Source organism: Jaculus jaculus, chromosome 14 (genome assembly GCF_020740685.1).
Source record: "Jaculus jaculus isolate mJacJac1 chromosome 14, mJacJac1.mat.Y.cur, whole genome shotgun sequence".
Lineage (NCBI taxonomy): Eukaryota > Metazoa > Chordata > Mammalia > Rodentia > Dipodidae > Jaculus > Jaculus jaculus.
Genome location: NC_059115.1, coordinates 53,633,148 through 53,652,636, shown reverse-complemented (window position 1 = coordinate 53,652,636; position 19,489 = coordinate 53,633,148). Strand labels below are relative to the sequence as shown.

Genomic DNA, 19,489 nt, shown 5'->3' with positions numbered 1-19,489 from the left:
CATCTCTCCAGCCAGCCCTGGCAATCAATTTTTAAAAGACTCCTGGAGGTCTACACTGAGGATGAGCTGGCTGAAAAGAAAAAAATCCCTTCACTTCAAACTTCAGAAAGGCTGGCTGAAATACCAGCATCCTTTCAGATGCATGGCTGGGTTCTTGCACAGCCAACAAGCTGTGATTAAGCTCTGTGTCCTCAGAGCTGGAGGTGGGTCCAGAGGTTGGCCCCAGTGAACAAGGGGTCCAGCAGAAGAAGGTGAGCTCAGAGGATGGTCAGTTCATGTAGGACCTGGAGCCACGGGTAGGGCCTTCCCATTGTACCACACATGTACTGTGAGGTCAGGGGAGGCCTTCAGACAGCAGAGCAAACCGCTCTTTTGGTTATTTTTAAATGTAACTTATGAGGGGTATGGTGACTGTCATTCTTTGCACATGAAGTGTCCCCCCCATAGGCTCATGTGTTTGAATATTTGGTACCCCTCAGGTGGCGCCGCTTTGGGAGGTTGTGGGCCCTTCAGAAGGTGGGGGCTCCTTGAAGAAAGTGGCCCTTCCAGGTCATAACCTGGTCTAGCTCTGCTTCTAGACGGCCTCTGCAGAGTAACCAGCCCCCGCATGAACCTGCAGCCATGGCCGACGACCATCCCTCTCCTCCCCTGCGTGCGCCTCCCCCACCATCCTTACGATGTCAGCGGCTCGTGCCTGCGATCGCAGATGGCCTAAAGTCCTTGGACGGGCATCTAGATAAGTTAGAACAAAGGCAGGCAGTCTATTGGTCACAGAGCCAAGCCACAACTCTGACCTAGCTCAGTACACCAGGTCCCTGTTGCTGTTACAACTAGCCAGCATCAATGTATTGGCTGTAAACAATGTGAACTGATGGTCTTACCGTGTTGTGGGGTTAGAAGCTCAGATGTGTTGAAGGGGCTCCTGTGGAGTCTTTCTGGGAGCTCGAGAAGAGATGTGAGTCCTTGCCCTTTCCAGCGGCCATCAGTCTCCTACACTCCTTGGCTTGTGGCCCCTTCCTGCATCTTCAAAGTGATCTGCAAATATTTCTCGTCTGGCCTCTCTGCTTCTTCCAGCACCTCTCCTCTTTCTGACTCTCTTGTCTCCATCTTTACCTTCCACAGGTCTTTTAAGATCCTTATATTTGACCCAGTTGTATGATGCAGGATAAATCCTTTCTCTAAGGATCCTAGACTTAATAACACTTCCGTCCTTTTCCCTGTAAGGTCGTGTATCCACAGATTCTCGATACTGGGAAGAGAACATTGTTCTGTCTGTCAGAACTGAACTTGTCGCTCTACTTGGTGTGGTGACTTTTTCCTTGGTTAAGTCACTGGCATGTTTTCCACTGAAAATGTCCCCTTGTCACCTTTTTAAACAAACAAACGACTTTTATTTATTAGTTTTTATCTAGGGGGGACACACCAGGGGCACAGCAGGGCCTCTTGCTACTACAAATGAACACCAGACACTTGTACCTCTTTTGTGTTTGCCTTACACAGGTGGCTTGGGCATTGAACCCCTAGCTGTCAAGCTTTGTAAGCAAAAGACTTTAACTGCTGAGCCACCTACCCAGCCCATAAAAATGTCACCTTCTGAACGCATGTGTGGGTACAGCAGCCCCAGAGCCCTCCGCTCTCACATGGCTGTTCTTCCTTCATCCATTCTGTGGAATGTGCTATAAAACTAAATGCACTCATTGAAAGCTTTTATGTTTAGTCTTTCCAGTGTTTAGAATGGTAGGATTTAGAGCTTTTTAAAAAAGAAAGTCTTAGCCGGGCGTGGTGGCACACACCTTTAATCCCAGCACTCGGGAGGCAGAGATAAGAGGATTGCTGTGAGTTCGAGGCCACTCTGAGACTATATAGTTAATTCCAGGTCAGCCTGGACCAGAATGAGACCCTACCTCAGAAAACAAAACAAAAAAAACAACAAAAAAAAGTCTTTATATGAAGCTCTGACCATTATAAAACAGTAGGAAAGGGCCATTCAGTACGAAAGTTTTCTTTGTTCTATCATAGAAATTCTGCTACATAAAACACTGAGAGTAATCATGCTTCCAGAAAGTTAACCAAATAATGAATTTAGCAACCCACATATTTTCCACATATTAAATTCTCAGTAAAAATTATTCTAAGATTGGCCAAGCATGGTGGCATGCACCTTTAATTCCAGTAATTAGGAAGCAGAGGTAGGAAGATTGCTGTGAGTTCCAGGCCAATCTGATACTACATAGTGAATTCCTGGTCAGCATGGGCTAGAGTGAAACCCTACCTCTATAAACAAACAAACATGTATATATATTTTAATATAGCATGTCATTTGTGCTGACATCACTTGTCAACAAATGCAGTGAGCCTGTGGACACATCTGAGTGTGGGCGTTTACTTATGTCTCTGAAGAGTTTATAAGTGACGTCAGCTGTGTGGCCTTGCAGAAGTTCTGTCACCTCCAGATTCTCCCATGGCCCCTGTGGGAACAATGAAGACTTGGACAACTCTCCTGAGGATGGATATAGACTTCTTCATGCTTTTGTTCACAGAAAGCCTTATGAATACCAAGCTTTGCCACACATTAAAATTTCCCCTCACATAATTCATTTGTTCCCCCATAAATCTCCTCTCTGGTTTCAATTAGATTTGGATGTGCCTCATTATTTCTCATTTAGAAACATGTTTGAATTTTGCTTCCAATCATTTTATATTCATTCAAATATTGGCTCTTTGCTCCTGAAGAGATTTCTGTTTGTACCCCATTGTGATTAGTTTTATAATATCCTAAAAAAAAAATCCCATTTTGCTTTAAAATTGTCTACTTAGAAATAGAATATCATATTGATTATGTAGGATGTATGTGAACAGAGAGACAGCTACCAGCTCCTGGTCATTATCCCGGCCAAGTACTGGCAGAAAATGAACTGCACCCCCAAGGTGGCTACAATGGTTTCAACCAGATGCCCCCTATGAACTCATGTATTTTGAATGCTTGGTGACAATTTGGGAGTCGGAGCCTTGCTGGAGGAGGTTGTTGTTGGGGGGAGGGTGGAGACCTGGGGGGTGTTATAGCCAGATTCCCTTTGCCAGAACTCAGCTCGCTCCCCTTGTGTTATTCTCTGCCTGCTGTGGCAAGCGGGTGATGGGCAGCCTCTGCTCACGCCACACTTTCTCTCGCCATCATGAAGCTTTCCCTTAGAGACTATAAACCAAAAGAAAAGGAAGAAGAAGAAAAACTCCTCCCATCGGTTGTTTTGGGTTGGGTGCTAAATCCCAGCAAGGAGAAGGTAACTACAACAGTGACCACTGAAACCAGTTTAGAGAAGGACGTAGGGAAGTCAGTAGCAATGGCAGAGCATGCTGGAGCCCCTTGTGCCCGCCCTCATAGGGCATCAGGAGGGAGAGCTGCCAATACCTGGGATGAACTGGGGCTGCAGAAGCCTACCCAGGAGCTGACAGCATCAAATGCACCCCTCTACTCAGTCAGGGGAGGGAGTAGGAAACTACCGCCCAGCCCCCTCCACCTCCCCTATTCTCCTACCATGCTTCTCCTTAAACCTAGCTGGGAGTGAGGTGTGGTGATACATGCCGGTACCCCAGCACTCAGGAGCCTATGACTACGGAGCAAAACTCTGTCAGCAAAACCAAAGCAAACCTGGCAAACTTGGCTGAGAAGTGCTTGATACCATCCACAGACAACCATTTCCAGACACACGGTAGGATGAAAAGAAGTGGAGAATGGGGCTGTGGGGATGGCTTAGTGGTTAAGGCGTCTGCCTGCAAAGCCAAAGGACCCACGTTTGATTCCCCAGGACCCACGTTAGCCAGATGCCCAAGGGGGTGCATGTGTATGGAGTTTGCTCGCAGTGGCTGGAGGCCCCGGCACGCCCATTCCCTCTCTCTCCCTCTTTCTCTCTATCAAATAAACAATATTTTTTTAATATTTTTTGTTCATTTTGTATTTATTTATTTGAGAGTGACAGACACAGAGAGAAAGACAGATAGAGAGAGAGAGAGAGAATGGGCGCACGCCAGGGCTTCCAGCCTCTGCAAACGAACTCCAGACGCGTGCGCCCCCTTGTGCATCTGGCTAACGTGGGACCTGGGGAACCGAGCCTCGAACCGGGGTCCTTAGGCTTCACAGGCAAGCGCTTAACCACTAAGCCATCTCTCCAGCCCACAAATATTTTTTAAAAGAAAAAGAAATGGAGGATGATCTGGAAGAGGAAACAAAAGCCATCCCGGCGTGGTGGCCGTTAGAAGAAGTGTCCTCCACATCAGAGTTGCCCTTTGGATTTGGTCCACAGGTACCCCCGCCACTTAGGTTCTGACCCCTTTGTTTCCAGCACCTTTCTCCTCCACACAGCTGCTATAGGTCTCCAAGCTGACCTGGCCACTATGACTGATGGCCCTGGTCAGCGAATCCTGATGTGGACAGCAAGACTGGACAGAAAGCTCCTCATGAGAACCCCATCACCACCACCACCCAGAGGGGGACATTGAGGGCAGGCAGTCTGGACAAGCACCTCACGCTTCCGTCCTCTTCCAGGGTGGAGCTTCAGCATGGGCTCGGCTTACCAGTTCCACAGCTGGCGGGTCTTCGTCATCGTGTGCGCGCTGCCCTGCGTCTCCTCTGTGGTGGCCCTCACCTTCATGCCCGAGAGCCCTCGCTTCTTGCTGGAGGTAATGTTTCTTCTTATTATTGGTATTGCTATTATTACTATTATTATTTGGGTTTTGGAGGTAGGGTCTCGCTCTGGCCCAGGCTGACCCGGAATTCACTATGGAGTCTCAGGGTGGCCTCGAACTCACGGCGATCCTCCTACCTCTGCCTTCCGAGTCCTGGGATTAAAGACGTGCACCACCACGCCTGGCTTATTATTCTTATTATTAAGTAGCCTGCTTACATGGGAAAGGATTCTTTACTGATTCCAAGAAAGTGTGTTTGCCTCTTTGGGGGGGGGGAGAGATCCATTTCTTTTTTCCTTCTCACCATGGAGCTGTGCCAAGGTTTATTTTCATGAAGACATGCCTCAAACAACCAGATTGTTAAGAAGGCTACCTCAAAGCCAGAAGCCATGCGTGTTCTCCCTCAAGCTAGTAAGTTTCCTTTGAGGCAGAGAGTGTCACGTGGTGTCTGATCAATGCGAGGCTGCCACCCGCAGGTAGATTTTCTAGTCACAGGCATGCTCCCATCTGGTCAGTGATGTCCGAGTCACCACGGGTTCCAGTGGGGCAAAGCTAAACACATGCGCACTACTATCTGAAAACTGAAGGTGGGTATACCAGCGTGACAGAGCACCTGTTGCTGACTCCTAGCTGTCCGCTGTCTGTGCCTGTTTCAGGTTGGAAAGCATGATGAAGCCTGGATGATTCTGAAGTTAATTCATGATACCAACATGAGAGCCCGGGGCCAGCCTGAGAAGGTCTTCACGGTGAGTCTCCTCAGAACACCCTGTTCCTGTCAAGGCCAGCTTTCAAGCCTTGCAAGCCATATAGTCTCTGTCACTCCTACTTAGCTTTTCTTTTGCAGAGCAAAAGTAGCCACAGATAATGTGTAAGCAAAAGGGCATAGCTGTGTTCCCAATAAAGTTTTATTTACACATAGGCAGAAGGCTACTTTGGCCCATTAGGTTTCCAACAACCCACTCACACCTATTTTCAAATCCCAAATCTCAAGCTGGAGGGATGGCTTAGCAGTTAAGGCATTTGCCTGCAAAGCCAAGCCAAAGGATCCAGGTTTGATTCCCCTGGACCCACATTAGCCAGCTGCAAAAGGAGGTGCATGCGTCTGGAGTTCATCTGCAGTGGCTGCAGGCCCTGGCATGCCCATTCTCTCTCTCTCTGTCTCTCTCTCTCTCTCTGTCTCTTTCTCTGTCAAATAAATGAAAAATAAAATATCTTTTTAAAATCCCAAGTCTCTATTGTTGGCTAAATAACAGCCTGAGAGATAACGTTAAGGTGGAAAAACTATGGCTTATGGCTTATTTATTCTAACTTCCTTGCCTTAATACCAGAGGCGTTGGTTGTTGAGGCCACCAGTAGATTCTCCTTAACTTGCTGGCCCAGGAGATCAGGCCCTCTGTTAGGCCATGTACTCTGCTCTCCCAGGCCACTGCTCCTGCCCCATGAAATGTGTTTCCATGTGCTGCTCAGCCCATAAGCTCCAAGCATCCTAGGGTCTCTCATGTAAAGCAAATGAATCTGAGTTTAGAACCCAGCTCCGTCACTCATTTGCCACGTGACCTGAGCAACTAAGATCAAGGCGCAGAGTGTCTGCTTCCTTCTCTACAAGGTGATGATGATGATGATAGCACCTAGCTGATAGAGTTCCTGGAAAAGACATCTGAGCTACTGTGTGAAAAGCACTTAGCACCTTCTCTGGCATGTTCTAAGGAAGTATTCCACAAAGAGCAGCAATTAAAATGACTTCCTGGGCTGGAGAGATGGCTCAGTGGTTAAGGTGCATAACTGCGCAGCCTAGGGACCCAGGTTCGATTCTCCAGGTCCCACATAAAAACCAGATACGCAAGGTGGCACATGTGTCTGGAGTTCGTTTGCAGTGGCTGGAAGCCCTGGTGCGCCCATTCTCTCTCACACTCTCTCTTTCTCCCTGTCTCAAATAAGTAAAAATAAATCTTAAAAAAAAAAATGACTTCCTGTGCCTCTGTCTCATCACGTGCTAGACCTCAAACTGGGTTTTCACAATAAAGTGGCCATCTGAGAGGTCGGCAGGTGCAGTGTGTACCTCTCTATGTCTCTTAGCTACAGATGGGGAAATGATAACTAACGGAGGATGGATGCTTCCTCCCTTCTCTTCTCAGGATCCCTTCTCTGTATTGAAAGTATGACTCCTGACATGGGGCTCTTTGCCTTAGCCCAAGAGGCTGCCTTAGGTCATGTATGTGGCTTTTTTTGCACTGAGTCACCATCACGTCTTTCCTTTATGTAACAGAAGAGTCACTGTTGATGTTTGCCATGGAAACTCACATCTTGAGTTGTGGCCACTTGTGGATATCTGCTCACCAGCTACTTTGAGTTAGTCTATAGGTGAAGGAAGGAAGGGCCCTTGTGATACTGTTTAAATAAAAGCTGGGGGCCGGAGGCATGGCTTAGCAGTTAAGGTGCTAGCCTGCAAAGCTAAAGGACCCAGGTTCGATTCCCTAGCTCCCTTGTAAGCCAAATGCCCAAGGTGGTGCATGTGTCTGGAGTTTGTTCTCAGTTGCTGAAGGCCCTTTTGCACCTATTCTCTCTCTATTTCTCTCTCTCTCTCCCACTCTCTGCCTCTTTCTCTCTCAAAGTAAAAAATAAAAAAGTAAAAATATTTTTATATAAAAAAGGTGTGACTGGAGGGATGGCTTAGCAGTTAAGGCATTTGTCTACAAAGCCAAAAGACCCTGGTTCAATTCCCCAGGACCCAGATGCACAAGGGTGCACACGTGTCTGGAGTTTGTTTGCAGTGGCTAGAGGCCCTGGCACACCCATTCTCTCTCTCTCTCTCTCTCTCTCTCTTTCTCTCTCTTTCTCTCCTTCCCCCTCTTTCTCTGTCAAATAAATAAATAAATAACAAAATATTTTTATTTTAAGTTGGATAAGAAAGATAAGGATTATAGTTAGCTATGAAACTCATCGGATAAGTAGTTTCCAAAAAGAGAATTACATACAATCACCTTAGACCAAGCAAAATAAGTTAATTTCTTTAAATTTTATATCTGCTATTGTGAATCTTTGTAATAATAATGCCAAGAGAGCCATTTTTATCTGACATCATTCCAATGATACTTGCTCTTCTCCATCTCCCTAGGACATTCCTCATCACTCATTCTTTTTTGTTTGTTTTTTGGTTTTTTTTGGAGGGGGGCAGGGTCTCACTATAGCTCAGGCTGACCTGGAATTGACTATGTAGTCTCAGGGTGGCCTCGAACTCACAGCAATCCTCCTACCTCTGCCTCCCAAGTACTGGGATTAAAGGCGTGCGCCACCACTCCCGGCTAGGTTTTGCTCTTTTAAAATAACCTAAACTCAGCAGGTTCCGACAAGAGAACTCAGCACTTTGCACTCTGTTGCTCTCCACAGGTTAATAAAATCAAAACCCCTAAACAAATAGATGAGCTGATCGAAATTGAGAGCGACACCGGAACGTGGTATAGGAGGTGTTTTGTTCGGATCCGCACAGAACTGTATGGAGTAAGTACGGAGGTTCGCCATGACCCCGCGTCCAGGGATGGTCACAGAAGAGGCTAATTGTGCCTGTCTCATGAGAGAGGCCTTTCTGTCCAGAACACCCCACTTCTGGAGTAAGGCCAAGCAACTGGATCCCTTTGGAATCAGCAGCTGGTCTGTGTGTTCTGGCTTAGGGAAATGTTACAGTTACCGTCTCATTGCTGGCACTAAGCACCCGGACCAAAAGCAACTTTTGGGAGGAAATGGTTTATTTTGACTTACAAACTCCAGGGGAAACTCCATGATGGCAGAGGAAAAATGTGGCATGAGCAGAGGCTCTGCCACAGCAGGTGGCAAACCTCAGCATGGGAGTGTGTCAAACACTGGCAAGAGGAAGCTGGCTGGGAGCCTGCTCCCAGCATTATACCCCTTTAAGAGGCTTCAATTTCCAAATTGCCACCAGCTGGGGACTCAACACCTAGAAAAGAGGAGTTCATGGGGGGACACCTGATTAAAACCACCACAGTTAGAAGGTGTCAGGCTAAAAGTTGGGATGGAAAAGTCTCGCCTTAGCAACTGTTAGGCCTCCAGAAAGCTGGAAAGTGAAAATTCCAAGCCAGTCCTGGTGGTGCAGGCCTTGTAATTACTCAGCTACTCAGGAGGCTGAGGCAGGAGAACTGAAAAATTCAAGACCTACTTGAGCTACAGAATGAGTTCAAGTTAGCCTGGTCAACTTAGCGAGCCCATATTTCAAAATAAAAAGTATAAAATAAAGGAGAGCTGAGGGTATCACTCAGGAGTGAAGACCCTAGGTTTCATCATTAGAACTGCCAGAAAAAAAGAAAAGAAAAGATAGCTCCACCATTTGCTTCTGTGTGGGCCTTAATTTTATTTTATTTTTTTATATTTTAGGCTGAAATGAATTGACCTCAACACAAACTGACCCTTTTTGTAATTTGGTGGAAGAGATTAGGGAGTGGGGTTAACTACAAACTGCATAATAAAAATAACTCTCTAATATTTCACAGATCTGGTTGACTTTCATGAGATGTTTCAACTACCCAGTCAGGGAAAACACAATAAAGCTTACAATTGTTTGGTTCACCTTGTCCTTTGGGTAAGTGATGTTCATATTTTTGGTAGGTAAAATCATTACATATCGTATCATAACTTTCAGTCACACTGCTTTCTTATTTTCCTTTCCTTCATTTTTTTTTAAACTTCTCAAAGCTGTTAAACCACTAGGGAAGAATTTTTTCTGATTACATTTGCTTATAGTTAGGGTTTTATGAACTAATTGTTCTCTTTGTCTTTTCAGAAAACGGGGCTGGCAAACCCAGTAGTATCTGGAAAGCCCCATTAGACCCTGAATGAGTCCCCCTGTACCTGTCCACTGTCCTCCTCTGCTCAGCCCCAATCTAGTCAGCCTCTTAGCTCTCCCTTAACCCTGGCAGACTGTCTCCATCTCAGATCTTCCCACTACCTCCACCTGGGCACTTGTCCCTGGGACATCTGTCCTTACTCCCTCTTCCTCCGACTCTGTTTCACATGTCACTTCTCAGCAGCCCCATCCCTAAACATCCAACTGCCTTCCTTCCTCCTCTTTTTTTTTTTTTTTAATTACAACCCCTCCACACTTCCTATTCTCATCTCAGTTTTATTATTCCTTATGGCCTTTTCTACTTTTCGGCCATATAACTTGGTTAGACATGTGACTTCATTCCACATTTTTAAACTAAAGGGGCTGGTTTCGAGCTGGAGAGGAAGCTCTGTGATAAAGATTGGCAAGCATTATGGGATCCTGACATCTAGCCCCGTCCCACTAACAAACAAACAAATAAATGAAATTTTGAAAGGTTGGTTTAGAATATGTAATTATTTCCCAACTAATAAGAAATCTAAGTCGGGTGTGGTGGCGCACGCCTTTAATCCCAGTACTCGGGAGGCAGAGGTAGGAGGATTGCTGTGAGTTCAAGGCCACCCTGAGACTCCATAGTGAATTCCAGGTCAGCCTGGGCTAGAGTGAGACCCTACCTTGAAAAACAAAAAAAAAAAAAAAAAAAATCTATTAATTTTGAAGGACAGGAGGAGGAACATATATCAGGTGTCTGCTTTGTGCTTGGCACTGAGTTAGGGACAAGGCAGGCAAAGTTAAGCAAGTGAGGAATGCTGCTCTCAAGGTGTAAAGCATCCTTGGTGATCAATTCCTAGTGTTCGTTTACCTGCGTAACTTAATTACTGCTGGCCAGAGCTTTGATTTTGTGATTTATTTGCTGAAATCTCTATAGTACCCACCATTTAATGGGTGGTCAGCAAGTGTTTGCTGAATAAACGAGAAGTTAGCTAAAAACTCTTCCATTTCATTGATGATGATAATGTGCGCCCCTAATGAGCATTCCCAAGGTTTTGCCCTGTGACTATGGCCAGAATGATCTATACCTGAAGTGTGGTAAGCCAAGGGTGAGCTAATGGGCCAGCAAGACCAGGACCTGAAGCGGGTCTACCTCCAAACCACTTCTCCCCCTCTGCTGCTAAGCACCACGGGAGCAGACTGGAGCCATGGTTCCCAAGCTGGAGGGTGTGTCACAACAGTCACCTGGCACGATGGACCCCAGAGCCACTGAGTCATTGGGTCTGGATCAGGCACAGGTCATCGGTTCCCACTTTAGACACTCCTATATCAGATTGGCACTGTCCAATAGAAATATAATTTGATCTACATATATTATTTTAGATTTTCTTATAGCCACATGGGTAAAAGAAAAATAACAAGCAAAGTTACTTTTTAATACAATGTTTTATATATCTTATTAAGCCCAAAGTGTCATTTCAATATATGATCAATATAAAAATCATTACTGAGCAATTTTACATTCTCTTTTTCACACCTCAGTTCGGATGAGCCAAATTTTAGTAGCTGCCTGTGGTTAGTAGCCCCCGGACTGAATAGACCAGCAGCATTTGTAACTGTCAGAGTTACACACTAGAGGTCATAAGGCAGAAAGCTGAAATAACCTGTATTTTCAGATAGAAACCTGAATGACCCTTTCTACTGCCTTGAACCACCTTGGAAAATGGGGACTTGATCTCAGGCTAACAGTACAGAAGTGTAGAACGCAAGCCAGATTGTCCATTAGTAAAAGCGGTCCTGTGAAGCACTCCAGTTCTGGAATCTATGAGTTTATACCACCAGAGTAGGAGATAGGCTCTCTCAGTGGGATGATGGTAATGGCATGGAGGCCAGCACGCCATGTGCCTCAGCCCTTTTATGTGACCACAACACAATGCCACAGCTTGGGTTTATTATAAATCATAGAAAACTAGGTCTCTCATTTCTGGAGGCTGGTAAGTCCGAAAGCATGGTGCCAGGGGGCAGGGGCGACCGGTGAGGACTTGGGCTCTGCTTCTAAGATGACACTTTGCTACTGCATCCTCCAGGGGGCTCATATGGCAAAAGAGGTGGAAGAGGCAAAAGGAAGGGAGGCAGCACCCCTGTGCATCTTTCACATTGAACTTACCCTGCTCATAAAGGGTCTGTCCCCCAGATGTAATCGCCTCATAAAAGCCCCACACCTCTTAAGACTCTCACTTCAGGGTTTTAAGATTTAGTTTCATGGGGACATACTCAGATCATGTGTGAGCACAGGAAGAGATTCTTTCTGCATACCCCTTCCCACAGACAGGATTCAGGAATTACACACCTGGAGCTTTGAAGTTATCTCTTTAACTGGATTTCTGCAGATTAATTGGGGGAGGGGAGAGCGCAGCATACCAATTGCTACGTGATGACTCATTCAGTTGTTGCAGGGAGCCAGTCATAACCGGAAGTGCTTCCCTGGGACCTAATACCATTCCGAAAATGTCAGGGAGACACTCAGTGCCTCTGGTGTGCTTTTACAAGCTCGTGCTTTTGTCTTTTCAGGTACTATGGATTATCGGTTTGGTTCCCTGATGTCATTAAACATCTGCAGTCTGATGAATACGCGTTACTAACTAGAAATGTGCAAAGAGATAAATATGCAAATTTCAGTATTAACTTTACAATGGAGAACCAGATTCATACTGGGATGGAATATGACAATGGCAGGTACACAGACCTTGAAATAATTAATTCACAAAAAAACTGACCTCATGTTAGCATTCAAATAATAACTAAAACCTCCAGGATCTTCAGGAACTGGGCAAGAGACGGTTCACATGAAATTCCAGTGGAGAACCTCACTGAATTCTGCCTGTGTCCTGACAACTTGAATTAGATCAAATTTAAAAGTAATGGATTAATGTGTTTGGCAGATAAAATTTCCAGGCAGAATAGCATTGAGTCCATGGTATGGCTTCTTTTAGCTGCCCTGAATCACATCTAATGAAAGGGAACAAAATACAGAGCAGAAAGTTATGAAAAAGGTAAAGTTTGGCAAAGAAAGAAATGTGAACCCCAGGCCCAAACTGTGTACAACCACATCCCCTGCAATTGTCAGGGAGATCACTACCATCAGAGATAAGTCAGTTGTTCTGCAGTGGGAGAATAGAAAGGAAGCCCTGAGGTAAGACCCCACCCACTAAAAGCTCGGGTTAGGGTGGGCTGGAGTAGGAAAGAATTATTGTTTCCTCCTTTCATCTTTTGAATTCTGTGCTGTCTGTTTCCTGCGTGTATCACACTCATTTAGACATTAAAATTGCTTCCCCCTCCAAAATTTCCACCCATTTTAATAACTTTAATCTTAAAATGTGACATTTTCTTACCTCCTTTAGATATTTAGGTGGTTCTATACTGAGCTCTGGAGTAACAATTGAAACAGAGTTTTTAAAGCTCGTGGTCTGTGAGACACAGCACATTAACTGATAAATGCAATCAGCATTACAGACAGAATAACTCTGAAAGTACAAAATCATTAGTGAACTATTTTCAAGTTGGCCCAAAGGAATAATCCCTTTCTTTCTCTAATACGAGTGGTGTTAGGGCTAGAGAGATGGCTTAGTGCTTAAGATGCTTGCTTTTAAAGCCTAACAACCTGGGTTCAATTCTCCAGTACCCACGTAAAGCCAGATGCACAGGGTGGTGCATGCATCCAGAGTTCATTTGCAGTGTCTGGAGGCCCTGGTACACCCAATCTCTCTAGCTTTCTCTGCTTGCAAATAAATCAATTAATAAACTTTTTTTTTTTTTTTTTTTTTTTGGTTTTTCGAGGTAGGGTCTCACTCTGGTCCAGGCTGACCTGGAATTAACTCTGTAGTCTCAGGGTGGCCTTGAACTCACGGTGATCCTCCTACCTCTGCCTCCCGAGTGCTGGGATTAAAGGCGTGCGCCACCACGCCCGGCAATAAACATTTTTTAAAAGTGTTATATTCCTTACCCTTTAAAGAAAAGAGTGGTGGTAGTATAGTAACTCTTTCCCAGGTGTTTATTCCTCTCTGCGACTGGCTAAGAATACATTCAGTCTCTTAATAAAGTACGCTGAGGCTCTTTGTGGCTTTCCTGCAACAGGTGGGGGTAACCCCTCTTTCTTCCTTTCTCCTTCCCTGGTGCATACATCCTCTTGTCCTCTCTTCCTTTTCTTCTCTCTCTCTCCCTCTGTCTCATCCTTCTCTCTCTCTCTCCAATTATAAGAAACTCTTAGATCAAGAAAAAATAGTATACTAATGCATATTTACCCAGAACTACAGGGAGTCCTTATCAATGCTGAATCATTAGATCCTGCTAAGACATTCAGTTTATTATAACATTAACTCCAAATACAGCTGTCTGTATTGAAAACTAACTGATAGCCACGGGTAATCCTCTAACTCTTTGCTTTCAAACTCACACCTCACAAAGCCTTTAACCAACATTGCAAAAAACTAACTGGACTTGAATGCCTTCACTTATCTTAGCTGGAAATGATATTTGATACTCTCAAGACAAAGAGGGGGGGAGGAAAGCAAAGATCTTAGGAAATCCAGAAACCCGTGCCCTTTATAAATCAGAAGCTCTGTAGTGGGATATCATACCTCTAAACCTGTTTGACTTAGCCTTGCATTACAGTAGACACAAGTCATTGACATAATCTCTCTCTCTCTCCCTCTCTCTCTCTCTCTCTCTCTCTCTCTGTATGTGTGTGTGTGTTGCAGATTCCTAGGGGTCAAGTTCAAATCTGTAACCTTCAAAGACTCAGTGTTTAAGTCTTGCACCTTTGATGACGTGACTTCAGTCAACACCTACTTCAAGAACTGCACATTTATTGATACTCTGTTTGAGAACACAGGTAAGTAAGTATATGTCACAATTCCTCCAAATGGGCCCTTTAAAGCACCTCTGTCTTGTATACATGTGATTATCACATGTAAAAATATGGCCAGAGGCTTAAGTGACAACTGAAGATTAAAGGGTACACAAATCATTTCTTTGAATTGGGTTGAGTCAATAGCTGTCGTTTCTTTCTTTGTCAGATTAATGCAAATGAGGATTGCCCAGGTTCAAAGTTGTCAAAATAATAAATAAATAAATATAAAAGGTCTTTTGGTGCATACTTTTTAAAGCAAAGAAATAATCTATGGATTTATTTGTTTTGGTAATCATGAGTTTACAATCTACTGTTTGCTTAAATGGAGCTTGCCTTAAAACTTCCCTATCTACAGAAGTAGATAGTATGCATATGCTCGGCTGAACAGAATGCGTTAGCCTGAGCCATGTAGCGGAGCCTGCACAGCTTCCCAGGGAAACAGAAGTAAGTCAAGCCCCCGCCGTCCCAGTCCAGGTCAGAGGACATTCATTGTCTCATACAGTGTTCACAAGAGCCAAAGCTTAGGAAAAGCACTTTGGCCAATATCAAAGAACCAGTATCAACTCAGGTTGGAGTCCTGGTGTGCCTGATTGCAGTGCTCTGTGCTTTCCAATTTCTACGTGTTAGTCCTTTTAAATGACTCCAGAATAACATCCTGGCACTGGGGGTTATATCCCGGTCTTCCCTGGTGGGTAACCCTGCCCTGCTGGGTGCTCATAGAGGAGCCAGCTTTGCCCAGCTCCAACTGACAGTTGACCAACTGTCATCCTCAAGAGCATCTGACCTCAGAAGACCAGCTATTGTTCTTGTTTTTGTTTTTAACTTTGGGTAGCTATTGATCATGAAGGAAGCATCCAATTTTGTTTATCACAGCTTTTCAGCAGAACTCATCACTATTTGCAAGAGAGCCAAGTTCAAGAAATTTCCTAGCAGTGAATGCTAGCGACCTTTATGGGAGCATTCTTCCGTGAATTCATCTGCATAGACATCAAATTATAACCCAACCTCAAGGACACAAGGAGGGTCCTATTCCTTCTCTGACCTTCAGAGTCCCCAAAAAATGTACAATTTGTACATATCTTAAGACAAATTATTTTTATAACTGTAGTGTGGAACCTGCTAGTACTATTATGATGGCCTTTATAGAGCATAATTACAACAAAGTAATATTATAAAGGAGTTACTGATAACATAATTAGCCATGGACAAACACAGAAAATCAGAGGATACCTGGACTCTTTAACTTCATTTATTCCCCTTATTCAATAGAGGTTTCACTCCATTCTGCTACGGTAGCATGAGGTCCCAGACTAACCCCATGTTCTGACCAGAAGACATGAAAAGTCAAGTGAGGGACTGGAGAAGTGGTTTGGTAGTTAAAGACACTTTCTTGCAAAGCCTACCAGCCCAGGTTCATTTTACATAAAGCCGGACAGGTATTCATTTACGACAGTAAGAGACCCTGGTGTGCCTATACACACACAGACACACGCATGTGTGCTTGCACACACACACACACACACACACACATGCTGGTGCAAATAAATTATTATTTTTAAGTTAGAAACCTGAGGAGGAGAGGCGCTTAGCAGTTGCACTTTGTGCTTTGCACTTGCTTGCAAAGCCTGCCAGCCAGGCTTCAGTTCCCCAGAACCCACATAAAGCCAGTTGCAAAAATTGGTGCAAGCATCTCATGTTCATTTGCAGCATATGTGTGCATGTACACACACACACACACACACACACACACACAGTTATAAATAAAACAAAAAAAATACTTTTAAAAAATAAAAAGTTTAGGGGCTGGAGAGATGGCTTAGTGGTTAAGCGCTTGCCTGTGAAGCCTAAGGACCCCGGTTCGAGGCTCAGTACCCCAGGTCCCACGTTAGCCAGATGCACAAGGGGGCGCACGGGTCTGGAGTTCGTTTGCAGAGGCTGGAAGCCCTGGCGCGCCCATTCTCTCTCTCCCTCTATCTGTCTTTCTGTGTCTGTCGCTCTCAAATAAATAAATAAGTAATTTTAAAAAATAAATAAATAAAAAGTTTAAAAAATTGTTTTAAAGTCAAGTGAGCCCAGGCCATGATAGCCTCAAGGCATTTGCAAAAGCATCCTTCTCTTCTGAACTCTCCATGGACTCTCTGATCATGTGCGTATCTATTCCTTACACACAGAAGTGGCTTGATGAGTTGTCTTCATGTTGTTTTGACAGATTTTGAACCCTATAAATTCATTGACAGTGAATTTCAAAACTGCACGTTTATTCACAACAAGACGGGGTGCCAGATCACTTTTGATGATGACTATAGCGCCTACTGGATTTATTTTGTCAACTTCCTGGGAACATTGGCTGTGTTGCCAGGAAATATTGTATCTGCTCTCCTGATGGACAGGATCGGACGCTTAACAATGCTGGGTATGTTCTCGGGTTCACAGAAAGTGAAAGCCCTGCCCCCTATGATCTGGAGGGAGCCCGCGACCCCCACTGTATTCCCTGCACCTTAGAAATGCGTATCCTATGAGAAACCCCTTAAACCTTTCCCGAGGACTAAACTGCAGTGAAAATTATATCTAATTATATTTCATCTGTGCAGTTTCCATGAATTAGTAGACTGAAAAACTAATTATGTGTAACTAATGTATATTTTTCTACTTAAGTAGCTGAAAAGTGGCTGATGAGCATTTTGTACTTGCTTTGCTCAGAGAGCAGTTAGAGGGACAGACAACCTTTCAGATACGTAAACATGCACACCTTTCAGCCAGGCAGAGGTAGGCCCAATGGAGTTGAGTCCGTGGCTTCCCTCCTGCAACTGTTTCCCTGGCAGTCGTCAAAGCCTTGAAGGTCTGTGCTCCCGAGTTGACAGGGAACCCTTCTCTTTTGTCCATACTGTCGGCAGGTGGTTCCATGGTGCTCTCGGGGATCAGCTGTTTCTTTCTTTGGTTTGGCACCAGCGAATCCATGATGATTGGCATGCTGTGTCTGTACAATGGCTTGACCATCTCAGCGTGGAATTCTCTCGATGTGGTCACCGTGGAACTGTACCCCACAGACCGCAGGTAGGCTGAGCTACTTTAAGCCCCGTGGGACCACTGAAAAACCATTACAAATAATAATAATAAGCCAACTGCCATTTCCCTCAGACAGTGAAAATCCAAAAAGTGTCTAGCTTATGAAGTGATAGTTTCCACTCATATCTTTGAAAAAGAAACGTATGGGAGCCTAGTTCCTAGTCGGAGTTAATAGGACAGTGGAGAAATTTAATTGTGTCCATGATTTTGTATGTTGACTAATACAAGGAACTGTAATGTCATGGTGAGGATTCGGGTTTGTAGCCTGTTTTGAGCACTAGTCAGTCCTATCAGGGTCATTACTTTACATTTGCAGAAACCCCCGTGGGCTCCTCAGTCCAAAAGAGGTCTCTAGAACATGTATCTCTTGACATTTCCAGTCTGTTGGAGGAAAGCTCAACACATCTCCAGTTACAAACAAAGAAGCTTGCTATTGGAGCAAAGTTTCCCACCCAGTGCCCACATGGAAACACAGCTAATTTGCATTATGTCAGGGAGAGCCAGAAGCCAGAGCTGTTGAGGAAAGCTTTAGCAGCTGAGTAATCCCATTAAAAGAACAGAAGCCACATTTTGCCAATTAACATGAGCTAAGAGAAATGCCCTTTGCCAGCTTTTGTTTCATGCACAGTTCTTAAGCTTTGTTGCCATGGGAGCCCTTTCACCAGAGCATTCTGCAGCCTTTGAAACGGAGGAACATTGTGTTTCCTAAGACTGTGCTGACACGTTTGGACTGTTGATTTACTACTCATCCAGAGTCACGTCTCTGCCCTCCTGCCTGTGTTTGCTTGAGCACAGCGTGGTCTATGCAGACTCACAGATTTCTTCCTCGGGAAGATCTTTGTCTAATACCCCTATGCCCACCTTCATGTAGAACGTCCCAAACTCAAGAACCCCGGGTGTCTGCTTGTCAAGTAACCTCATTGAAGCACTTCATGAACCCTGTATATACACTTAGGTTCTGAAAAAAAACATATAATTTATATACAATCTCCTTCATCAGCATGGTAACTGTATAGTCAGCAGCCTGGGGTCAATGGCCAGGGGCTGGGCCTGGAGGAATAAGAACACACATCTTTCGCTGGGTTTTCTTGCCTTAGCCTCTCCTTTTGTCAACTAGCCCCACATAGATATGGATTGAACTACTTATTTAAATCAACCCCTCATGTCAGAGTGAGGCTGTCAGAGCCTCCTTCACTTTTGTTTTCCACTGTGAGTTTGATAGCATTTTAGATGAAATCAACTGCTTATCCCACTACCATGACTAAAAAAAAAAAAAAAAAAAAAAAGAATAGTTTCCTATGAGGAGGGGAAGACACTGACTTAGAAAAGAAAAACTTAGTCAGGCATGGTGGCGCACACCTTTAATCCCAGCACTCGGGAGGCAGAGGTAGGAGTATCACTGTGAGTTTGAGGCCACCCTAAGACTATATAGTTAATTCCAGGTCAGCCTGGACCCGAGTGAGACCCTACCTCAAAAAAACAACAAAAAAAAAAAAGAAAAAAAAAGAAAAGAAAAATTTATGCTGGAGAGATGACTTAACAGTTAAGGTGCTTGCTTGTCTGCAAAGCCTAAGGACCCAGATTCATTTCTCCAGATCCCATGTAAGCCAGATGCACATGATGGCACATGTGTCTGGGTTCATTTGCAGTGGCTACAGGCCCTAGAACTCTCATTTTCTCTATCTCTCTCTCTCCCTCTCTCCCCCCCTTCTCTCTCTGTCTCTAATAAAATAAACAAATATAAGAGAAACTTGGGAGTTGGGTAGTGTTTCCTCTGAGTAGCATGGACTACTACTGGAAAGGTGAAACACTGAGTGAAAAAAAAAGTTGTTGCTGCAGTATTCACTCAGGTCCTTCTAGAAACAGACATCAGGAGGAGATTGAACCTGCAAGGACTGGGTGAAGCATTTGTAGTGGTTCCTCTGGAGCTGAGGAGAGGGAGACAGTGTGGTTGGATGAAGGACGGACTTAAGGCTTGGCCACATCCGAGAATTTCTTGGAAGAGTGGT

General features: G+C 44.6%; 1 protein-coding gene across 1 annotated transcript in view; it reads left to right on the top strand.

Moving 5' to 3' along the window:
- Positions 1-19,489, top strand: part of Sv2c (synaptic vesicle glycoprotein 2C) — a 213,623-nt gene that overhangs the window by 172,741 nt on the left and 21,393 nt on the right. The window contains exons 5-12 of the mRNA XM_004651529.3: positions 4,541-4,674; positions 5,337-5,426; positions 8,068-8,178; positions 9,183-9,271; positions 12,077-12,241; positions 14,263-14,396; positions 16,624-16,827; positions 17,309-17,468. Coding sequence (XP_004651586.1) covers positions 4,541-4,674; positions 5,337-5,426; positions 8,068-8,178; positions 9,183-9,271; positions 12,077-12,241; positions 14,263-14,396; positions 16,624-16,827; positions 17,309-17,468 — 1,087 coding nt within the window. The remainder of the gene's footprint in view (positions 1-4,540; positions 4,675-5,336; positions 5,427-8,067; positions 8,179-9,182; positions 9,272-12,076; positions 12,242-14,262; positions 14,397-16,623; positions 16,828-17,308; positions 17,469-19,489) is intronic.